Raw genomic sequence first — 22746 nt, forward strand, 5'->3', positions numbered from 1 at the left:
TCAGTTTTTCACTGGTAAGCGGCTCAACAAGCAAATTTAGTTATTTAGGTTTGTCATAAATGTTTATCTTTTTTTTTGGGGGGGGACAGACAGATACCCATACCAAATGTATTTATTTCGCCTCCAAATTGCATCAAACTCGGCTTAAATATTACTTATTGTCTACATTTCGTGGCAATATTTGGTAGATCATGCATCGTTATCAATAGGATTTCCAATGGCATTTTATTTGATTCAGAATAAGGGAAACGTAAAAATTGTTCAGAATAACTATAAATTTCGGAGCGAACAAATTCATGGCGAATTGATGTCCAGAATAAGGCTGAATATGTTTTGAATCAAATTGTACCAAACTTGGCATCACTTAGTACACTAATAGAACAAAAAGGTTTTCCCCTTAATTTGATGCGCACCAACCAGACGAAAAACTCCAACTGCATCGCTTCATTAACTAAGTGAAAGATAATTCCCATGGCATATGTCATCAACAAAGAGTCCGATCTGCGATAGCTCTGTTTCACCTATCTTCTTTTTCTGAATACCACACGTAAGGCTTGGTGTGATTTACTGTATCAATTTATTTTGATAAGTCATTTGAGGTTTTTTCAAATGTTGCTACTCTTCAACTGGACTTAATAGGAATATTTAATTATTTTCTGATGTCAAATAGTAAGATAGATTGGACAGTTATCTGAAACGAACATCGTAACGATAATGTGCATATGGTCTGATCGATGTTAACCTTTTAGACAACAGTCTTGATGAGCGTATTTTTGTTGTATTTGTAATTGGAACCGTCGCAACTTGCAACCACAATATATTTGTTTTTTTAATGAAACATATAGATTTACAAACATAAATTTATTCCAATTTATTAAAACATATCGAGTAAAGGCTTAATATTTTCAAAGAATCGTGTATATATAGTGATAATAACTTAGCTTATACAGATATACACATAAATCATATATAGTGGTGTTTAGTTTTAGGTACATCTAGTACCATTTGCATATTTTACAGCTTCTTTCTCTATATACTTCGTAAAACGTGATAAATTGGTTACCACAGTCTGTACAGCCGGATAACGATCCTTAAGTTCCTTACGTTGAGAACGTACCTTAGTTTTGAATTTTTTCTCCAAGTCCTTCATAATGAGAGGCAAACTAAGATCTAATAGAATTTGATGCCAATCGTTGTCAGAGAACATATCCATTAGAGCGTCAAGAGCTTCTGAAATTGTCCATACATCTTCTTCCTTCATATAAAAAAAAATAATTTAGGTGAAATAAATCCCTCGAAATAATTTATTAAAAATAACAAAAACTCACATTGGAACATGTTTCCACAATGAAGGAGATAATAACTCGTACAAGGGGTTCGTTCAACAAACAACCTAAAGTGCCCAACATACGTAGCCAATTCGCACGAATTTCTGGCATGCTGCAGTTTTTAACACCATCAAGAATAAGCTGTGTGTAGAAGAATATATATTTGTGGTTAGATGTGGTAAGTTATATTGAGTCAAACGAACCTCTAAGTCGTTTTGTGTCATTTGATTGAAAAGCTCCTTTTTCGTTTTCAAATGCTCCAACGATGCTCGCATCAGTGAAGTCGATGGTTCCAGGACTGTGGGATCTTTTGGTCCTTTGAATACTTGTTGTCCCAACTCTACCCAAACATTGTAAATGGCATTGTGACCACCCAAATCTTCGGCACTTAAACAGTTACACAAATTCTGTAGACACAAGAGAGATGAAATACGTAAATTCTTAGCCCTGTGGGCCAATAAACATTACTATCCTTGATCGATTAAATGACAGACATGTGGACTTACTTCATTAGTAGACTAATATTTGACTCCATTAATTGTTGAGCCAAACTATTTTCCAATGGCTGGGAACGTTGCCAAATCTGAAATGAATTTAATAACGTTGAGTATGTAAAGTGATAAATTGGAGTAGTTCATGTACGGTTGTTTATGATATGATTAAGTGATATACTGTCAATTTTAAGCTTTTGGAGTAGTCCATGCAATGGAGTTTTTGGAATCGCTCATGGTCATTTGGCTATCATTATCTGAAATCATCTTTACCTTTTCTACCAATACAAGCGACTTTATAGCTTCCGTAATTTCTGTCGGTAATTTGTCTCCTTCGTTGAGGTTGGTGCTACTACCGTTACTCTGTTTTGATTCATAGTCAACAATGCTTTCGTTCTCGGAGACATCATCATCCTCCATGTCAGACCAATCTGAAAAAATAGTTTTAATATAAAAATACACGAATTAAATAAAACATGCTAACCAAAAAGCAACAATTAATTTGCTATTTATTCGCCAGATAAGCAAACACTTACCTTCATCATCTGGCGAGCACAAATTTGTTATGATTTCGGCGGCAACACGTTGTGCGTCCAACAAATATCCAACATCTCGCACTGCAATATCAGCCTCAGTGGGCAGTTCCTGTCGTCTTCTGCGATTTGCTGCAGCCTCCTCACTTTCATCTATAGAAATGGGTGATATTTGTTGTAAATACTGAATTATATTGTTAATTAATTGTAAATCATTCGACTTTATATGAACAAAAATGTATCCAAATTTTTTCAATCATTCTCCACCCAGAAAATCTTTTAGTGAATACATTTCCATGATACATTTCCATGAAAGCCCTTTGCGATTTTATTATGTACCTTAAAGAACAAATTCTCATAAAACACCAAACAAATTTTCTGCTTATGAGTTAATTTTGTACGGTGTTATCTAAAAACATTAGAATTCAATTGGCTCATGCATTCTTTCTGTCAAATGTGTTAAGATTGGGGTTGTTGTGGATAAATTTTACGTGAAATAAGCACCTGTTCTATAGGGTTATGCGATATTTATACTGTGTTAAGCGTCGTGAGTTCCTCGGTTCCTCGGTTGCACGTTTGAAAGTTTCGTGAGTCCAAGTTGTCAATGTTCTTATAATATAAGGTATTTAAGTTGCAGACTCCTTCCTCAGTACTAGATTTTTTACGTTTTCTAATTCGATGAGAATCATATACAGTGGCGGTGCAGAAAATCGAAAAGAAATTAAAAAGGTAGTAGACTGCAATTTTAGGTGGAACGGAAAGGTGAATTTTTATAATAAGCACATACATTTCATGGTACTTCCATTTCCCGCTTCACTAACAGAATTATTTTCTACGGATTTAAAATTTTTAAGATTTTTCAATGGCCCGGTAAAAAAATACAAATACTTGTTAATGAATACCAATACTTGTTAATTTGCACGATTGAAAAGGCTATTTAAACTATTTTGAAGTAAATCATCATGCTTCATGATAAACCACTTGACATTGTCTGCATACATTACCAACTTTGAATAAAAGAAAGAGGAGTGGACATAAACGACTTCCTTGGGGAACACCGGAAGGAACATCAGGGAAATTGTATAAGATTGGTAATGGTAGAGAGGCGACTACGAAAACAATGTTGATATGTACTTAAGATTGGCTGAACTTTATGAGAAATTATATCAGTAATCAATTTTTCGAATTTTGGAATTGCACTTAATCTAGCAATTCCTCTATGATTCGAGACATTAGTTAAGCTTCCAGATTTGTGTAATGGAACTATATAGGATTTCTTCCAGAAGGTAGGAAAATTACTATATTTCAGGGAATAATTAAACAACAGCGTTAAAGGGATATCCGATGTATCTGAACAGTACTTTTATGAATTATGCTAGGAATGCCATCCGGACATGGACTTTTAGTTGATCTTAAATTACGTGACTGTAAAAAATGCATAGATATTTGTGTCTTTATTTGGACAGGTTAAATACGAATATGTTGTAGCGAAAAAATTTGCAAAGCAGAGTCTGAAAATTCAGAGTTTTTTCAATTGTCTGATTATTGAATTTCAAAATGGTGGGCTTTACGTAGCTTTTCTTTTTATATTAACAAAGTCATAAAAAGATTTAGGATTGGATTTGAAATTATGTTTAATATTGTTTTAAAAAGATTGTAAAGTTTTCGGGACTCTGTCGTATATTTAGACTTTTATTTTAATTTTTATAATTTTTAATATATGCGACCCATGGATATCTTTCCGAGTTTCTAACTCTAACAGTGGGAAAACATTCTTGAATAATTTTATTTAGGATATAAAATTTATATACTGATAATAGTAAATCACTATGACTCTCACAAATAAATAATGAGGCCCACTTTACGGTTGAGATAAGTGCGTTTAGCTTTCGGAAGTCCGTTTTATTATAATTAGGAACATATTTAAATGACATAGAAGAATTTTTGGTTGAATTAGGGTACCAGTCGCCGGCACAATAAGGATTTACGTATTTTAATTTTTTTCGGGATTCCGGGTGCATTTATTCCCCTATATTGTATTAAGGTTTTTGTTTACTTCCTGATGGCATTAACAAATTTTCAATTGGTTTGCATTAAAGTTAAACAAATTCACAATTAGGTAAAATAGTGATTTTTGCCAATAGTCTGCGCTAGTTTTCCAGTTGTCTTGTTCCAATAGTCGGCATGTCGTATTGTAATTTAAGAAAAAATTTTATATTTGACTGATTATTTATTATTTTCTTTACTAAATGGCTACTAAAAGACTTTTATTCTTAATTGTGCCAAGAACGTAATTTAATAGATTTATTTTATGATTATGTTACAATTATAAATTTTGCTGCCGACTTTACGAAACATTTATCCAATACTCGGCTTGGCTAATAACTCACTTTCAAGGTTAAAAATGTTTGAGATTAAATCCATGCCTACTATTGTATAAAATCACTCAAAACTGATTTTTGTCTTTAGTGTAGTTATTTAAAATTTTCCCCAATTTTGAAATTATCGCAGATGTGCTTATTTTTCACCCATATGCTGACTATAGGAAAATCGTAATTTTGTGTGTTCCTAAATAATGTTAGAATCTTTAATGTGCCTCTGTATGTTCTTAACAATTATGAATAAAAATCCTGGTGAAAAATATATAGTCTTTTAAATCGTCATGCTCACTAATTTTTTTCTTAAGAAACATGAATTGTCGCTAGTGGTAAAAAACCAAATATTTAAAAAGCTAAATTACTGCCTAATAAATGAACTTACCTCGATGAAATTTTACACAGAGATAGATGACTATATTATTGAATATTATTCATGGAAGTTTTCATATATAGTGGAAAGATTTGGAGTAGTTCTCAATTTTTCTACCTAAACTAAAGTATGTCATCTTTTTTTATAATATACAAATTTAAATTCTTATATTTTATACAATGCTGTTTATTACTAAATATTGAATATGTGACATTAATACACTTACTTGAGTAGTTAGCCACTTGCCAAACATTGAAATATATTATTATTTTTAGAATAATACCTTCTATGATATCATTAAGAAATCTTGTTAAATGGAGTAGTATAGTTTGCAATTTAAATGAAATCGGCCTTAATGGCTTCAAATTGCATTTTTGGAATAAAAAAAAGATTCTTTAGTTATTTCAAATTATATACAGCAGATACCGAGTACTGGTACATGCCGAAAGTTGTCCCTTTTCACTTAAATTTGGAAAACTGCTATTTTAGTTCCGTTTCTTAACTATTCTACTAATAATTATGTTTATGATTTTTCGACCTTTCGAATGTTTAATAAATTATAGATGGCTGATCGAGCTTGAGGTCAATATTTGTATTTATTTATTATTTTCCGATATTTCGAAATTCATTGAATTTCATCTTCAGGGAAGTTTTCAGATCTACAATAAATAAACTAATTAGAATATATATCACAGCTTTTTAATACTAAAAAATATAACTCATAAGATACGATCGCTTACTTTTCAATAACAAACATAAAATAATTAGCTTAAAACTAGTGTAGTGTGACTACCACGGTCAAAAGTTATTATTGCACTGATTGTTATTTGTTAATTGCACGATCCCCTACTACGCGTTAGATGTCTGTAGCAGTAAGCTGTGTTGTCTGTGTCTGCTTTGTTGTTTATTCGTTTTGTTGTTGGTAAACTATTGATGTGGAGCATCTCTATTGTTAGTCTCTTGTTGTAATGGTTCTCTTCTTGTAACACTTTCACGTCGTCTATGTTAGGCAAGTGATTGTTGTGTTTACAGTGTTCTGCTAACGCCGTTTTTTGTATTGAATTTGTGTTTCTTAATTTAATGTCAGATTTATGTGCTGACATTCGCGTTTTCAATTTGTTTTTTGTTGTTCCAACATATAATTTTCCGCAACCTTCTTTCTCGTTATCACCACATTCTATCTCGTATATCACATTATGTTTGTCCATTTTTGGAATTTTGCTTTTTACTTTACTATATAATGATTTTGTTGTCTTATATGAGCTATGTGCTATTGTATATTTTGTTTTGTCATAGATATCAGATTTTTCCAATCGTTCTGATATATTTGGTAAATATATCAGTGATTTATATATCTTTTTTGTTTCCGATTCTGTCTCGTTCTCTCGTTTTCTCGTTTTTTTTGTTTCGTGCTGATTTATCAAAGATTTTATTAAATGTATGGGAAAGTTATTTTGTAATAATATGTATTCGATTTTTAATTTATTTTTGTTGTGAAACTTTTTATCACTTATATTTAGTACTCTATTTATTAAGTTTTTTGCTGTATTTATTATTGTGCGTTTTGTATGTTTAGAGAAGTAATTAATTAATCTTCCTGACGCCGTCGGTTTTTGTTACCAGTCTAGACATAATCCATTATTTTTAACCCTTATTACCATGGTGTCCAAGTATGGAATTTTTCCGTTATTTTCTTCTTCCACCGTGAATTGTATTTTTCCGTTGAAGCCATTTAGAGTTGTCAGAGTATGTTGTATTGCATCTTCCCTTATAATTAAGAATAAATCATAAGCGATCGTATCTTATGAGTTATATGTTTTTAATATTAAAAAGCTGTGATATATATTCTAATTAGTTGTAATGTTTATTCTACTAATATTTAAATTTGTTCATGTTTTTACTCGAAAAGTGTTGCCGAAATGGAGTTTTTACTAGTTTTCAGTTCTAAAACTTTTAGTATTAGCGATTTTCACGTTGTCCACTTTTTAATAGCTTTACTACTACAAAAGTGCTGGAGCAGGTTATGTACTGTATTTATGCTGCACACGAATTTCACTATTTTACTAAACAAATGAACCTGAATAAAATATAACGGAAAAATGCACTCGAAATGCCGACAAATTCAAAATACGTAAATCTTTAAAATGCCGACGACTGGTACACTTACCACTTTTTAGTCGAAACCTGTTGCACACGAATTTCACTATTTTACTAAACAAATGAACCTGAATAAAATATAACGGAAAAAATGCACTCGAAATGCCGACAAATTCAAAATACGTAAATCCTTAAAGTGCCGACGACTGGTACACTTACCACTTTTAATATTAGTCGAAACCTAGTTCACTATAGAAAAACTTTCTGAAAGATTTAGTTATTTTATATATGATCGCTATTATCAAAGAGTGGGTCTGGAAAAGTGATGATTAACAACCAACACAAGCGACAATGGTTATACGCCTGCTCTCTTTACTTTTTTAATCAGTAAAAGGAGCTGAAATGTCCTTATTCCCAAATACCGATAAGTGTTAATAGTGACTAGTGCTAATCTTCAAATAAAGCTAACCAAAAATTGTACTCACCATCCTGTGTGTCCATTTTTATTTCCAACTCTGGTGCATCTTTTTTAGAGTCTTCGTTAGACAAATTACTTATCCCAGATAGAGCCGTCTGATGATTTGTATCTAAAACATCAGTTAATGATTGTAGTATTGTCCCAGCATAAGAAGCAGCCAATGCAGGAGCATTACTCAATATACCCGCAGCCATTGTACGCAAATAGGCATGACCGAAATCACCATTTAGTGACAGCAGACACAAGAAATTAGCCACATATTGATTTAGAATGTGCCAGGTCTTCGGGTTATTTTCAGTTACCACCAACAGGCATTGAGCCACCGAAATTGCTATCTCAATTCCGTATACGTTGAAGTCCAAACATCTAATAAAGCTTTCCAGAAGTTTACTTTGATTGAAGGTATCGACAGCAATTGATGTGCTTTCACATAAATTCCACAGCAAGTTAATAGCTTGCAGAAATACATCCGAACGCAGATCCATCTGATTGCACATATTTGCATCGAAACTAGGTTTCCAATCATTATTCTGTGCATATTCCGCCAACAGAGCAAGCAGGGGTGTAAGAACGTCTTGTTCGACAAGGAAGTCACACACCTCTGTTCCATTTACAGACAAATTCCTTAAAGCACCAGCGCAAGAATTGCGTACGGAATCGTCTTTCTCGCACAACAGTGGGGCAGCAATACGTACAATGTCGGTTTGGCAAATGGCTGTCACCTTTTCTTTGCTCGCTGTTAAGACTGCCAGTGACTGCAGTCCATTTAGCTTTTCTTCGATGTTGGCATTTTGTAATTGATCTCTTATGGACTCTATTGGTCCAACGCCGGATGTCTCGTACTCGTCACACGCATTCAAGAAATCATCCATTTCGTTGGCCTCCAGGCCGATCGGATTGACTTTTAATGCAAATCTCGTTTTATTCCTTCGCGTCTTCCCCATTTTAATTTAATAATGCACATAAACGCCTATTGTTGTTTAGCTGCTGGGACCCACGTGCAGTGCAGGGATATCGACAAGCAATTCTTATTATTGTTATCGATAATTAATATTTATGTATAGCATGTTAGAAAATCAAATAATCGATTTATTTTACTAAAACCCGGTATACACATTCGCAACCATGACGCAACAATAATGTGATGTATGTCAGTAGTCACACGAGAAAATTTTCTTCTCAATTTCTTTAAAAATTCCATTGTTGTTTACACAAGCAAATAATGCTTGTGTCAAATTTATGAATTTTCTAATTCTCCCCCACATTCATTTTCTTGTTTAACCATTGTTCATGAAAATTAATTAATGGAATTAAAAGATTATGTAAGGTACTCTTGAATTTCTTGAAGAAGCTATATCCGTGGATTGCAATGAAAACATACTAAAATTTAATTTATATTATTTGACAGCAAAAAACAGATATTTGTTACTGATTTTCTTCTTCCCTCGCAACATATTTTAATTTTATTAGCTGTCTTGGCCTTTCTTTGCCGACAGAAAAGATAAAATGAAAGAAAATGCAAAACTATTTTCCAGCCAATTTCAGCTTTTTTACAATGAATAACGAAATAAAACAGAATTGCAGAGTACAATTATGTCTGTATTCTTTTATTCCTCTCAACTCCTTCGCCCATAAACTCAATTTGCTTTACCATAAAAATTTGCCCGTGTGACTACTGACTATCAAAACAAAAACATATGTTTTTTTGTAGCAAGATCTATAAATAAGGTCACTCAAGATCTATAAATAAGGTCACCCATATAACAATCGAAATAGGAAAACAGCTGTTTTTTCTCAAGTCTAATGTCAAAAATGTCGACTTTGTTTACGTTTTCATAATGTAAGTCAATTCACAATAACGCATTTTGACAGCAAACATGAGTGGCGCAGATATCCAGCTCGTCTCCCTGGATGATCTTATTTATAGACCATGATTTATAGCATATTAGAAAATCAAATAATCGATTTATTTTACTAAATCCCGGTATACACATTCGCAACCATGATGCAGTAATAAGGTGATGTATCGAAACAAAAACATTTCTTTTTGTCTCGACCATCTGTCAATTTTTTCCTTTTAATATTTCACTTGGTTGGCAACATTGCACTTCGAATTCATGTAGAAATTACGCACTTTGACAGTGGACTACCTATTTATTGTGCTATGGTCCCGACAATCTGTTAAATTTGTTCTAGTAATATTTCACATGGTTGGCAACATCGAATCGAATTCATGTAGAATCTACGCACTTTGACAGTTAATTAAATTTATTTATTTATTTCAAATTCCATTAATAATACAAAGCCAATATGGCCATAAAAATGTATTTATGACAATAATTTATACCTGAGATATATAAATTATACCTAACATTAAAAACTAAAAAAAAATTAAAAAAAATGTTAAAAATTATGTTATTTGAATTTACATGAGTGTCTTAGCATATTGGCTCCCAAGCCATAAAAATGGTTTAAATTTATATATTTATAAGTCCAGCATGTAGTAACCCAACTAATAAATAGGTCAATACATCATAAAAAACTATAAACCAGCATCTAGAAAATGATGCAAAACTCTCAGCCGGAAAACGTTATTGCTTTGTGAAAATATGCGTAATTCAAGAGCAAGGAGATTCCAACACCTTGTCACGCGAACTAAAAATGACCTCGCATAAACATTTTTATAAATCCTTGGGATAATTATTTGAGGATTTCTCGAGGAATGTGAAAAAGTAAAAATACGCCTTAATGCAGGAGGTCTACCATTTTTTATCAATTTATAAAAGAGAAGAATGCAGCGATATTTTACATACATTTGAAATGAACAACCAAGAAAACTAATAACATGGGAGGAGATATGACTGCCACGAGGAACATTGAAGATGAAACGTGTAATGGTAGTCACAACTCTCTTTATTCTGTAAGTATAGTTGCCAGTTGTACCTGAATACACCTCAAGACCATATAAGACTTGGGAAAATAAGAGGGCATTTGCCAACATCAACTTCACTCGTTGAGGAAGGTAAAGGTTTGAGCCATATATTCTACACAAGGTTCCCCAAACTCTACCCGCCAAAGTGACAATATGACTTTTGAACGATAATAACATTGTCAATAATAACACCCAAGCATTTATGCTGTTCCACAAAGTTAATTTTTTCGTGATTCAAATATAAATCGAATAAAGGCAAAACACGGTTATTAGAACGTACGTTTACATTCAACCGGATTTCGTTAACCCAGTCAAATAAATCCTCATAAAGTAGGTTAACCAGTTAAAAAGTTCCAATGAATATGCCGTTTAATGCTTTAGTCTTTGAAGGGTTTACACGTAGCGAATTTCTATAAAGGAAAACAGTTTAGAGTTAATATAACCTTCCAGTAGATGTGGATCATCACAAGAGTGTTGAACATGTGGTCGAATCCATGGAAAGATCATTTAAATACAGTATAAATAAGAGTGGACCAAGGACTGAACCCTGTGGTACACCCGAGAATAGTGGAAGAGTATCAGATTCAAATCCATTTAGTCCAACAAATTGTCTTCTATTACAAAGATAAGAGAAAACGAGCTTGCAAGCAGATTTCGAAAAATTGAAATAATCTCTCAGTTTACACACAAGTAGCGCATGGACAATTGAATTGAAAGCTTTGGATAAGTCCAGAGATACTACAACACTCAACTCATCATTATTAGTGTTTTCACGAATTAAGTCAGTCAATTTAATAAGCAAATGGGTAGTATTATAACCTTGACGAAATGCATATTGGGATTCAATTATCTTATTTCTACAGTGCTGAAGCATTTGTTTTTTAATAATGTACTCCACTATCTTGGAAAGAGCTGGTGAAATAGAAATCGGACGGAGATCATCGGAAACACAAACAAAACGACATTTCGGAATAGGAACCACACGAGCCGTCTTCCAACCATTTGGAAATTCCGAAGTTGTTAAAATGCAGTTTACTAGATCAATGATCACATCAGATATATAGGGGAAAACTATTTTGAGAAATTTTATTGATATTCCATCAACACAAATTGACTTTGATTTTACTTTAAGCAAGGCTTCAACAAACTCATTTTCATCAACACATTGGAATGAAAAGGATGCACTAGAGTCAACAAAATTTTCAAAATCGATATGGGAAGATTCATTAACATAATTTGAAGAGTTAACAAAGAAATCATTTATGCAGTTAACATTAATATTTATCTCATCATGATCGTTACCCATACACCCAGAACCTCTTAGATATTTCCACATCCTCGCTGAATCCATACCGTTAAAAACTCTGCAGTAATGGTGTCTCCTTTCTCGGCGAATTATAGATTTTGCCTTATTTCTAAATTTGCAGTAAATTTGCCAATTATCTTGAGATTTATCTCTTAGAAAAGTAGAGAAAGCCAAATTCCTAATGGAAATGGCATATCTAACTTCTCTAGATTTCATCCAAAAGTCTCCATTGTACTTTATTTCTTTCCTAATAATAGGAACAAAAGCAAGAAGCGAATCAAGAAGAGAATACACATGGAAACATTTTTCATTAACATTTATACTGTTATAAATCACATTGGGATTATAGTTGTTGAGAAAAGAGTATAAACAATCCCAATTAATATTATCGTAATCTCGATATTCAATAAAACCTGGTAAGCAACTGCAATTAACTGAAAGTGGTGCCAAGATAAGAGCATGATCAGATACCGCAGGGCACTGAATTGGTCTGTGTAGTGCAGAGTGTGTTATCACCTACTAAGTCTGCTTTTCCACAGGCAGATTTTTATTTGGCAAATTTTTTGTTTTCTCTTTTGAAATTTTCGCTTGCTTTTCCATTAAAAAATTTTTCTTTGCCAAATTTGCGAATCAAAATACAAAAGAAAGGAAATAAAAGTCAAAAGTGTTTGCATTTTAAAGATTTTTTTAATATTTTATTTATTTTTTATATATTTTATTGCAAAAATTAAAAATTAAATTTCACTTGCACGAATTAAAGCAACAGGTTTGTAAACAAAAGCTTTACTGTGTGTCAGTAAAGCGAATAGGTTCAAAAGGAAATGTCAACAAAATTGTTTTCAACGAACAGAGCAAAGCAGAATTTGGGTGTACGGAAAAGTTTTATATTGAAAACGCTTAGAAACGTAAAATGCAACTCCACCACCTCTACCTGGAATTTGACGATCCCATCGGCAAAGATTATAGCCTGGAGAAGATACCGCAGAATCCAGTATATCACTTGAAAGCCATGTCTCCGAAAAAGCCAACAAATCAAATGTATTTTCCCTCAAGATACACCTTAATTCATCTATATTAACAGTGGTTTTAATGCTTCTGCAAGAGGCATTTAATTAAAAAAGTAGGAAGATGGGGAGCCAACACAAAACAATCTACATATAATAATGAATTAAAAAATTTATTAAATTCCATTTAATTAAAAAATTCATTGATAAAACAGCTAATCGTAAAAAAAGAATAAAAGAGATCAAACTTCAGCTTATATGAAATAAAGTATAATACTATTGAACTTGGATCCAATTAAGTATTCAGAGTATAAAAATCATGATTCTTACAAAGCTAAAAAATACATACGTTAATTGTATCCAAGTTTTACAAGTGGTAATTTTAGTTGGCAGGTTCATTTCTGTTTGACAGCAACAAAGAAAATCCCTTTGCATCTCGTTCTACTTCTTTACCGTCAGGTAGTACAATTTTGGCTTTAGCTCTATCTCCATTTATTATCCTGTACTTCGTTATAACATTTAGCCGACGAAGCTTGCTGCATATAGAATTTAAGTTGCTTGCATCAGGAGCATAATTAATACCAGGCAAAACATCAGAAATTCTAATACATCTTGTTTTAAAATACTGTCGCATGATATTGTCGCGAAGTTCAGCACAAATGAGTTTAACTAGAATATGTTTCTTTTTGTTAATATAGCATGTTAAGCCAACGTCCCGACGTGTAAGATCAACTTTTAAAAAGGCAGCAACAGCAATAACAATTTCAACCAAATCCGTTAAACCATCTGGTAGACCACTTATGAGAAAATCAGATCTATTCAGCCTACGGTGTAGCAGGTTATTTTCCATTTTAAGAGCAACATTTTCATCTTGAAGTAGAGATATAGTTTTTTTCGACATTGGAAACTCGCTCATTGCACTTCGATATGCCCGTCTTAATTTCTGTAAGGCAAGAATTCATTTGGGCATTCATATTTTCAATTGCGGGCTTAATAGCATTCAGCTCTTCGTGATGCGTCACCGTAAAAGAATCCAGTTTTTTTTATTAAGATTTAAAAAATCTTCAGCAGTACTACCTCTACTCTTACTCAAGTTAGAGTCACAATTCGAACAAATGAAAAAACTGGATTTAACCGATTTAAGAGCGGTGAGATCTTTGTTGGTCAGATTGACACATGACGCATGTAACCAGTTGCAGCATTTTTTACAACAAACAGATCCTTGCGTTTTGGTCACGGTTTCATTGCAAAAACCACATAATACTTGAGTCCTTGTAGATGACATTCTTAATTTGTATGCGGATGACAGCAGCAATCAGATGAACAGCAACAACTCTCAGCAAGAAGAACACCGCAAAACGTAAATAAGAATTATGCAATATGTATGTGGATGACAGCAGCAATCAGATGAACACCAACAACTCTCAGCAATAAGAACAACAACAAGCAACAACTCTCAGCAAGTAGAACACCGCAAAAAGGAAATAAGAATTATGCAATTAAGCTCCAATTTTTGTGATTCAGGTATCCACACTTAGCGATTGTCATAAAGAAATTTTAATTTGTACACACAGTTTAAACCATCAGTAACAAAATCAATATCGTTTCGCCAACTCAATATAAACAGAAGTTGTTAAAAAGGAATAAAATAAATTCACGATCAGCTGCAAACCAAATACGCGTTTACTCAGGCATAGCGTTTCCAGATTTATCAATGGTTGCTATCCTTTTTGGAAGAGTGCGATTATTTGTCTTTGGATTCCCGGTCATTACGGAAGATTCCGATTCTGTGCTAATATTTTGGATATTATAGCCAGCTTCACCGCCGTCAGCCAATGTATTCTTGGGACGGTCTTCTTTAACGTTGGGTTGGCCCAGCCTTTTCTTTGTATCAGCTCTTTTTTTGAAGGGCTTGGCATCTTCCGGATATCTAACCCTTTTCAGCGATTCCGAGAAAGTATAGGGAAGACCAGGATTATCCTCATTCTAAGCATTCGATCGTACTGCAAGAATCTACAACTTTTTACTACGATTACGAATATTCCTTTATGATATCGATGAAAATAGTAAAATCGAGTAGATTCTTGCAGTACGGGAACAGACCCTATATGAGCTCTGTCTGTTTACTCGATATTTGGTAACAATTGTTACCAAATGTTGTCTGTTTTCCCAAAAATCCAGCAAAAGAAAGTCAAGCGGAAGAGCAAGTTTGGCAGTTCAACAACAAAAAACTTACTGGAGTTTACTAAAAGAATTTTATGCAGTAAGATTTTGCAAACTCAGCCATTTTTGGATAAGCTGTTTTAATATCAAACACAAAAATTATTCAAAACATTTTTTTTAATTTGCAAAGTTCAATTTGAAGTTAAGTTGTATAAAAATTACAGAAAATGGAAGACAATTCGTAAGTAATGCAAAGTTTCATTAAATTAGAAACTAATTCTTTATATTTTAGGCAAGTTCCAGAAAGAGGGCAATGTATTGATGCAGGAAGCTTAAATGTTCCCGGGAAACATAACAAATCAATTTTTCTTTTATTGTTCATTTTATTTTTAATAGTAAATGCAATACAAAATAATTGTATTCGACCTTTGTTTGTTGCTTATTTTAGCGCAAAGAAATTGTTTACTTGAATCAGCTGTTTATTTGCTAAATCTAACTAAATGTTGTCTTTTTACTTTTCCCAGTATTATCGCAAAAGAAAATAAAAACGGCTTACTCCCTGAACTAGAACTTACTGAGTAAATGTTATGGAAAGGTAACCAGACACACCTATGATGTGGATTTACGAAATCCTGAAAATAAATTTACACTGGCTTAAAGCGAATTTACATATAACATTTAATCATGATTAAAGGCTGAATCAGGGTTTATTTTCTTAATCAGGCTGAATTTACCATGATTTACCACACAAATTTTAGTCATCGTGCAGCAGGATTTATTTTAAATCATGATCGAAATCATGGTACTACTGAGATGCAACGCGGGTTTTGTACGAAAAAATACAACTCTCTCACAATGTACCAAAATTTGCAACTGTTTTTACATGCCGTTTGTTTTTAAATTTAACGGCTGACAAATACAAAAAGACAGATCAAAGGAAAATAAAAATTAATTATAGAATTTTTGTTTTTAGTTTTTTTACTTTCCAAACGATCACAGTATTGCAAAAACATTTCCATTGTGGTAATTCTTCTATTCTTTTTCAAATTGCAAACAAATATTTTTGGCGCAAATTAATAATTTTGTGTGTATACTAACAAACATCAGCTGTTCGGCATTTAGATCATGATTAAGGGTATGTTTAAACAATTAGGGTGTATTTCTGGATTTCGTTAATCGAGTCGATTTAAAATGGTATATGTAAATGTACTTTTAGAGATCATTTCAAGTAACGGTCAGTTGATATTTGTTTACATACACACTTATATTTTTTTACACACAAAACAATTAAAAATAACTTTTATTTTACTTTGATCTTTCATTTTTGTATTTGGCAACCGTTAAATTAATAAGCAACATATGAAAACAGTAGCAAATTTTGGTACATTGTGAGAGAGTGGTATTTTTTCGTACAAAAACCGTGTTGCGTCTCATTAGTACCCTGATTTCAATCATGATTTAAAATAAACCCTGCCGCACTTTGTATGACAAATCATTATAAATGTGTATCATAAATCATTATAAATTCAGCTTGATTAATAAAATAAACCCTGATTCAGCATTTAATCATGATATGTGATATGTAAATTAGCTTTAATTTGCGTATGTAAATGCGCTATGTCGTACAATTAGTACAAGGCATGGTACAATAATACAAGGTAGGACAGCTTGAGTTGAATAACAAAAAACAACTATGTAGCTGCTGGCTTCTTCTGCCAAATATAAAATAAATATACGCAACAAGTGGTTGTGTTTATTTCACATTTTTTCAGTACATAACTAAAAACGCGAAAAGTTAAGGAAAAGTTATAATTTCTTTCCAAAATCCAGTAGGGAATACCATGGAATATTTGTTTCATCCGTAACAAAGTAATTACTTCCAGACGGACGGGTTAAAACCAACATTTTCATTTCAATTAAATTTGAATATATTTATTTTGAATACAATCCCAGTTGTTCACAAAAAAATATCAATTATCTTTTATTACACAATTATATACATGGTACAATTATAAAAGTTAACAGCAAATCCCAGCTGATTTGATTCCAACGTAATACTAGTGTCAATATGAATTTGACAAATTATTGGTCTGTTCCCGTACTGCAAGAATCTACTCGATTTTACTATTTTCTTCCATATCATAAAGGAAAAAGTTTTATCGGAGTAAAAAAAGTAGATTCTTGCAGTACGGGAACAGACCATATGTTTTTAAAAATCACCCAACAGGAAAATTGGCAAACATTCTCGAGTAAAAAGTTTACAAAGAGAACGCCATTTTGTTTTGTGTTCCCTTACATTTGGTTGAAAGTTTTACCAGTTTTGTGGGTTCAGGAACGGTTTTCGAGTAAAAAGTTGTAAAACTTGTAAAATTAGTAGATTCTTGCAGGTTCTGGAACGGAACTATAGTTATGTAGGGTATAAAATAACGAATGATATAGTACGTTTACATATAACCAGATTTCATTAACCCAGTGGGTTTCAATTGTCAATTCCTTTGCATATATGTCAAATAAATCCTCATAAAGTCGGTTAACCCGGTGAAAAAGGAGTTCTCTAGTGTCAATATGAATTTGACAAATTATTGGTATGTTCCCGTAATGCAAGAATCTACTAGTTTTTACTATTTTGCAGTACGGGAACAGACCATATGTTTTTAAAAATCACCCAACAGGAAAATTGGGAACGCATACAATTTGAAATTGTTCTTTATTAAATGTACTCCCGTATTCAATTTACTCAATCTGCCTGCTGGGAAAGCAAATGCAGGGAAGCAAATCTTTCTTCAAGGAATAACTCGCTATTCCCAGTATTTTCATATGTGTTACACAATGGCTCAATTATAAGAAAGATGTGGAAGCGAGAAATATAAATTTGATAGATTTTCATTCATGTTTTTCAATTTTTATTTTGATGATTCGAAAACATTTCATTTTCAAAATAAAAATAATTTGATGATAATTTGTTTGTTTGTTTACATTTTTCTGTCAAATGAGTTGACACTAGTAGAACTTACAACAACAAATTTCCATGTGGTTGTTGTATCGTTTTTTGTACAAGAACACTTGCTGTTACCTTCTATTATTATGCCATGAGTTATATATGGTCTGTTCCCGTACTGCAAGAATTTACTAATTTTTACTATATTTTTCGATATCATAAAGGAAAATTTGTTATCGTAGTAAAAAATAGTAGATTGTTGCAGTACGGAAACATACCAATTGCTAGTTACAGAGGTATCTAGTTACTTTATACCCTAATGCCATGTACAGACGGGCATAGTTCGCTCTCTCATTCGTCGTTCGACCCATAATTATGAAGGAATTACTTAGTTCCCCATACAAAATTGTCTGAGCGAACACCGAATTTTTTACATTGTTCAATTCGAATCACTCTCTGAATAACCAAGAAAATTGTCCCATCCCTAACAATTGAGAGCATTTATCGAAAATAAATTAATTTTGACAGCTTGAAAATATTTATAAAAATTTCAAACTTTTTTAGTAAAATTGAAAATGATGAATGAAAAGTAAAAAATTCTCTAGTTTTTATATATGTAGCAGGATATAAATTTTGTTACCTACATAATGCAATATGAATTTCTTTCCCATTGGTTCTAATTAGCGTACAAAACAAGAAACAAATGTGGGGCAACTCAAACAAAAAATTCTCCAAATTTGTATGTGTGACATTTGAATTTAGAAAATATAAAAATGTATGAAAACAACAATATTTTCAGAAAAATGGAAAACATTAATTAAAAGTAAATAGATATGGATTCATACTAAAGTCAGGAGAAAGAGAATTTTTTTCTATTTAGATCCATATATGATTCATGTAAATATGTTAGAATTTTGATGTAAAACAAGAAACAAAAAGTTTGAAATAAAAAACTCTGATGGCATGAATTAAGAATAGTTTTGTATGAACGGGTTAATTCATGTACGTAATTCCGAGAGCGAACTACGTTGTTCGTATGCCCGTCAGAACATGGCATAAAATGATACAGAAAATAGACTGTTGGATTTATTTGTCGATTGAAAAAGTTGTCTAAGCAAATCACTATTTTATAGATTACCAATGGATATAGTAATAATCAATTTTTCTCTCTTCGATATAAATTCTCTATGCCAAAACAAATAAAGGACAATTGTTTGGTCATTTTGTTTAGAATGTTTATTCAAAAGAATAACGCATACATATTGAATATATATATGTATATATATAAAAGAAACTGGGTTTCATATCCTGTACTTTACGTAAGTTTTATACAAAATTATAATTTTCACAGATTTTCTAGGGTTAGGCGTCTATCAAAAGCCTCAAATCGAAGAGCTGCCCACATATCGAAGGATTACGGGTATTCTATGTAAAGAAAGAAGATTCGATGGCGGCGTTATTTAACTATAGTTTATACGTTAAACAATGTCATTGCAATATTGTATAATTTATTAAAAATACCAAACAAATATAGTTTTAAAGAAAAACGTTTATACAAAATCATGGTACAATTATAAAAGGTAACAGCAAATCCCAGCTGATTTAATTCCAAAGTAATACTAGTGTCAATATGAATTTGACAAATTATGTTTTTAAAAATCACCCAACAGGAAAATTGGGAACGCATACAATTTGAAATTGTTCTTTATTAAATGTGCTCTTGTATTCAATTTACTCAATCTGCCTGCTGGGAAAGTTTGAGGAAGCAAATCTTTCTTCAAGGAATAACTCGATATTCCCAGCATTCTCATATGTGTTACACATATATATGGCAATGGCTCAATTATAGGAAAGATGTGGAAGCGATAGAAATATAAATTTGATATATTTTCATTCATGTTTTTCAATTTTTATTTTGAGGACTCGAAAATATTTCATTTTCAAAATAAAAATAATTTGATGATAATTTGTTTGTTTGTTTACATTTTTCTGTCAAATGAGTTGACACTAGTAGAACTTACAACAACACATTTCCATGTGGTTGTTGTATCGTTTTTTGTACAACAACACTTGCTGTTACCTTTTATTATTATACCATGATACAAAATATATAGACCACATGTCACTTCTGATTACTGAAAAAGCTGGTTACTAGTAAGGCAGGTAGGGGACAATTGTCTTCCCCATTGACATACCAAAGTTAAATTCACCAGCCATGTGCATGAAGTTGTAAATAGTGGTACTCGAACTACTGGGATGTGAAATAAATTCAAATTAAATTGAAATATATTCAAATTTAATTGAAATAAAAATATATATTTTACCGCGTTCTTCTGATATTAATTACTTTGCTCTGATTGAAACAAACATTTCATTGTATTCCCTACTGGATTTTGGGTTAGTCATAACCCTTCATTTATTTTCGCGTTTTCAGTTATGTGTTGAAAATGTCAAATAAACAAAACCTATGATTTTTTTATGTCTGACAGAAAAGCCACTGCCTACATAAATGATTTTTTGTTATTCACCACAGGTAGTCCTACAGTACGTTTACATTGTACTGGATTTCGTTATTCCAGTGGGCATTAATCGTCAATTCCTTTACATATATGTCAAATAAATACTCATAAAGTGGTTTAACCCGGAAAAAAGTTCTAATGTACATGCGGTTTTACATTGTATTATTGTTCCATGGGTGCTATGCAATGTGCCAAAAAGCTTTAAAAATTTTAATACTTAACTAATAACATCTAATAAAATTCTATACATATTATTTGAAAATATAAAGCATACGAACACATCTATTGTTTGCCTCAGCTATTTTTGTTTTTATTTGATCAAACGTAACATCTTGCTATACAATCATAACATATATTGTCATTTGATTTTGAAACATCAAATATTTAGCACCCCGCTGTGTGTATATATGAGCAGATAAGAATATACATTTCGTCTAATAGGAGCTTAAAGATAACAATTTGGAATAATTGAATTTGTTGTGTTGCCATCTACCTTTACATTCATTCGATATTTTAATTATCGATTAGACAAGTTGTTGACCGTTTAGTGCGAACTCTCCTATTAATGTAATCAATCGATTTATACGTTGACGATACCTTCGGACAGACGGGAAACACGAAGCTATCAAAGATGGACGATTTCTTCGGAAAATAATTAAAATCTGTGCTTTTAAATCGCCAATAATACGTTCCGAATTTTCTACTCATCCGAATAATAGTGACCGAAGGCCGAAGTTGAGACGGAAGGTACGAACGTGGTAATTAGCAGTTGAGCAAATGAGCCTTGGTTCTCCCCAAAGTTGCGATAATTATCGTGGTTTGTGTTTCGCTTTCTCTCCCTCTTCCGATATTCGATAATTATCGTTGTGTTCTCTGCCTTGCTGAGATTCGTTAATGGTGCCATCTCTATTGACATTTTTGTTGAAAGAAAATTTAATTTTTTCATTTGATTGTCTTATTTTTTTATAACAAAATTGAGCCAAAGGCAAATACATCCACAAGTTTTGAAAAGTACGCAAAGTCCCATGTGAATATTAAAAGTGTATCTGTTGCAAATGCTGCAAGCATTTAAAGCAAAAGAAATCGGATGCTCATTTACAGAAAAAGAAATAAAACGAAAGAGAAGAAGGAACGCATGTTAAGCAAGCCCGAAGTTGTCCGGTTTCATACGAATCACGTATGTACGTACCTTCAAAAGACGAGAAAATGTCCGTCTGTTCGTAATAGCCTTACAGTGATTGTTTTCTACCGATTTTTGTGTGCTTCGCCAAGATTTGGCCCTATCCTGGACGTATCCAAGTGGCCAGCATTTAAAACGCGAAGAACTGTGTCTGAGTGGGGAACAGGTAAATTGTTGTTGTTGCCACTGCTGCTACCACTCGAGTTGGGGTACAAGAAAAATTCTCATAGTTTTTTGTTCTATAGTAGCTAGTTGATTATTGGATGGTTGGTTGAATGTGTGTATGATGGTATGGTTTGGTTCGTGTATAGTGTAGTGCACTTGCACATACAAATCCGAATGTGAGTAAAGAACTCAGATGAAATATAAACTTAAGCAGAGACGTAGAGGAGCGTATGTTATGACAAAGGCAAATGCAAGCGGTCAGCAGTATCGAAAATGACAAAAAAGTGTACAATGTAAGAGGATCCTCCAGTTGGTGGCAATATGATATTTGCCTTTTATGTAAAGAAATACGTCAATGCCTTCATATCAACATTAGGGAGACCAGCAGAAATTTCATTCGCATTGAAAGTCATTGTATGCAGAATCACAAATACATGTCCTCAAGAAGTTTTCCTATCTTTTTGTCACATCATCAGATCCATGTACATACACAAAATGTATACAATTGACTAACATACGTTATAATTTTTTTTATTTTATATTTTTATTTCAAGTAAAGAATGTACCTATATTAGCGAATTTATCAAGTGCCATGGAAATTTTAGTATAGTCCAAAATATATTTTTAAATTCTTTCCAAAACGTTATTGATGGCGGCAGAAATTATTATAGGTGAGAGCAAGTTCGATACAGTGGACAGTACATAATAATTTGGATTAATGTTTTGATTTAGAAATTCCATGGTACTTTCTAGTTTTCGAATTTTATAGATCAATTTTTATAGATTGTGCAAATCTATTTAGTATTTGATGCCAAATTTTCGTCTCTCATCAAATAGCAAAGTTGCAACAACAACAATGACCTT

General features: G+C 32.3%; 1 protein-coding gene across 1 annotated transcript; it reads right to left on the reverse strand.

The window, feature by feature from the left end:
• Nucleotides 1-984: 984 nt before the first annotated feature.
• On the reverse strand, nucleotides 985-8619 carry LOC133325817 (HEAT repeat-containing protein 3). The gene is made up of 8 exons (XM_061534537.1): nucleotides 7683-8619; nucleotides 3357-3359; nucleotides 2356-2505; nucleotides 2093-2250; nucleotides 1835-1911; nucleotides 1532-1775; nucleotides 1329-1469; nucleotides 985-1255 (listed from the first exon to the last, which is right to left on the reverse strand). Exons 1-8 carry the CDS (start codon nucleotides 8617-8619, stop codon nucleotides 986-988), a joined length of 1980 nt encoding a protein of 659 aa, XP_061390521.1. The 3' UTR covers nucleotide 985.
• Nucleotides 8620-22746: the final 14127 nt, after the last annotated feature.

The sequence above is a fragment of the Musca vetustissima genome, unplaced genomic scaffold (genome assembly GCF_032173495.1).
Source record: "Musca vetustissima isolate MV318-11 ecotype Yass unplaced genomic scaffold, APGP_CSIRO_Mvet_v1 utg30349, whole genome shotgun sequence".
NCBI classification, from domain to species: Eukaryota; Metazoa; Arthropoda; class Insecta; order Diptera; family Muscidae; genus Musca; species Musca vetustissima.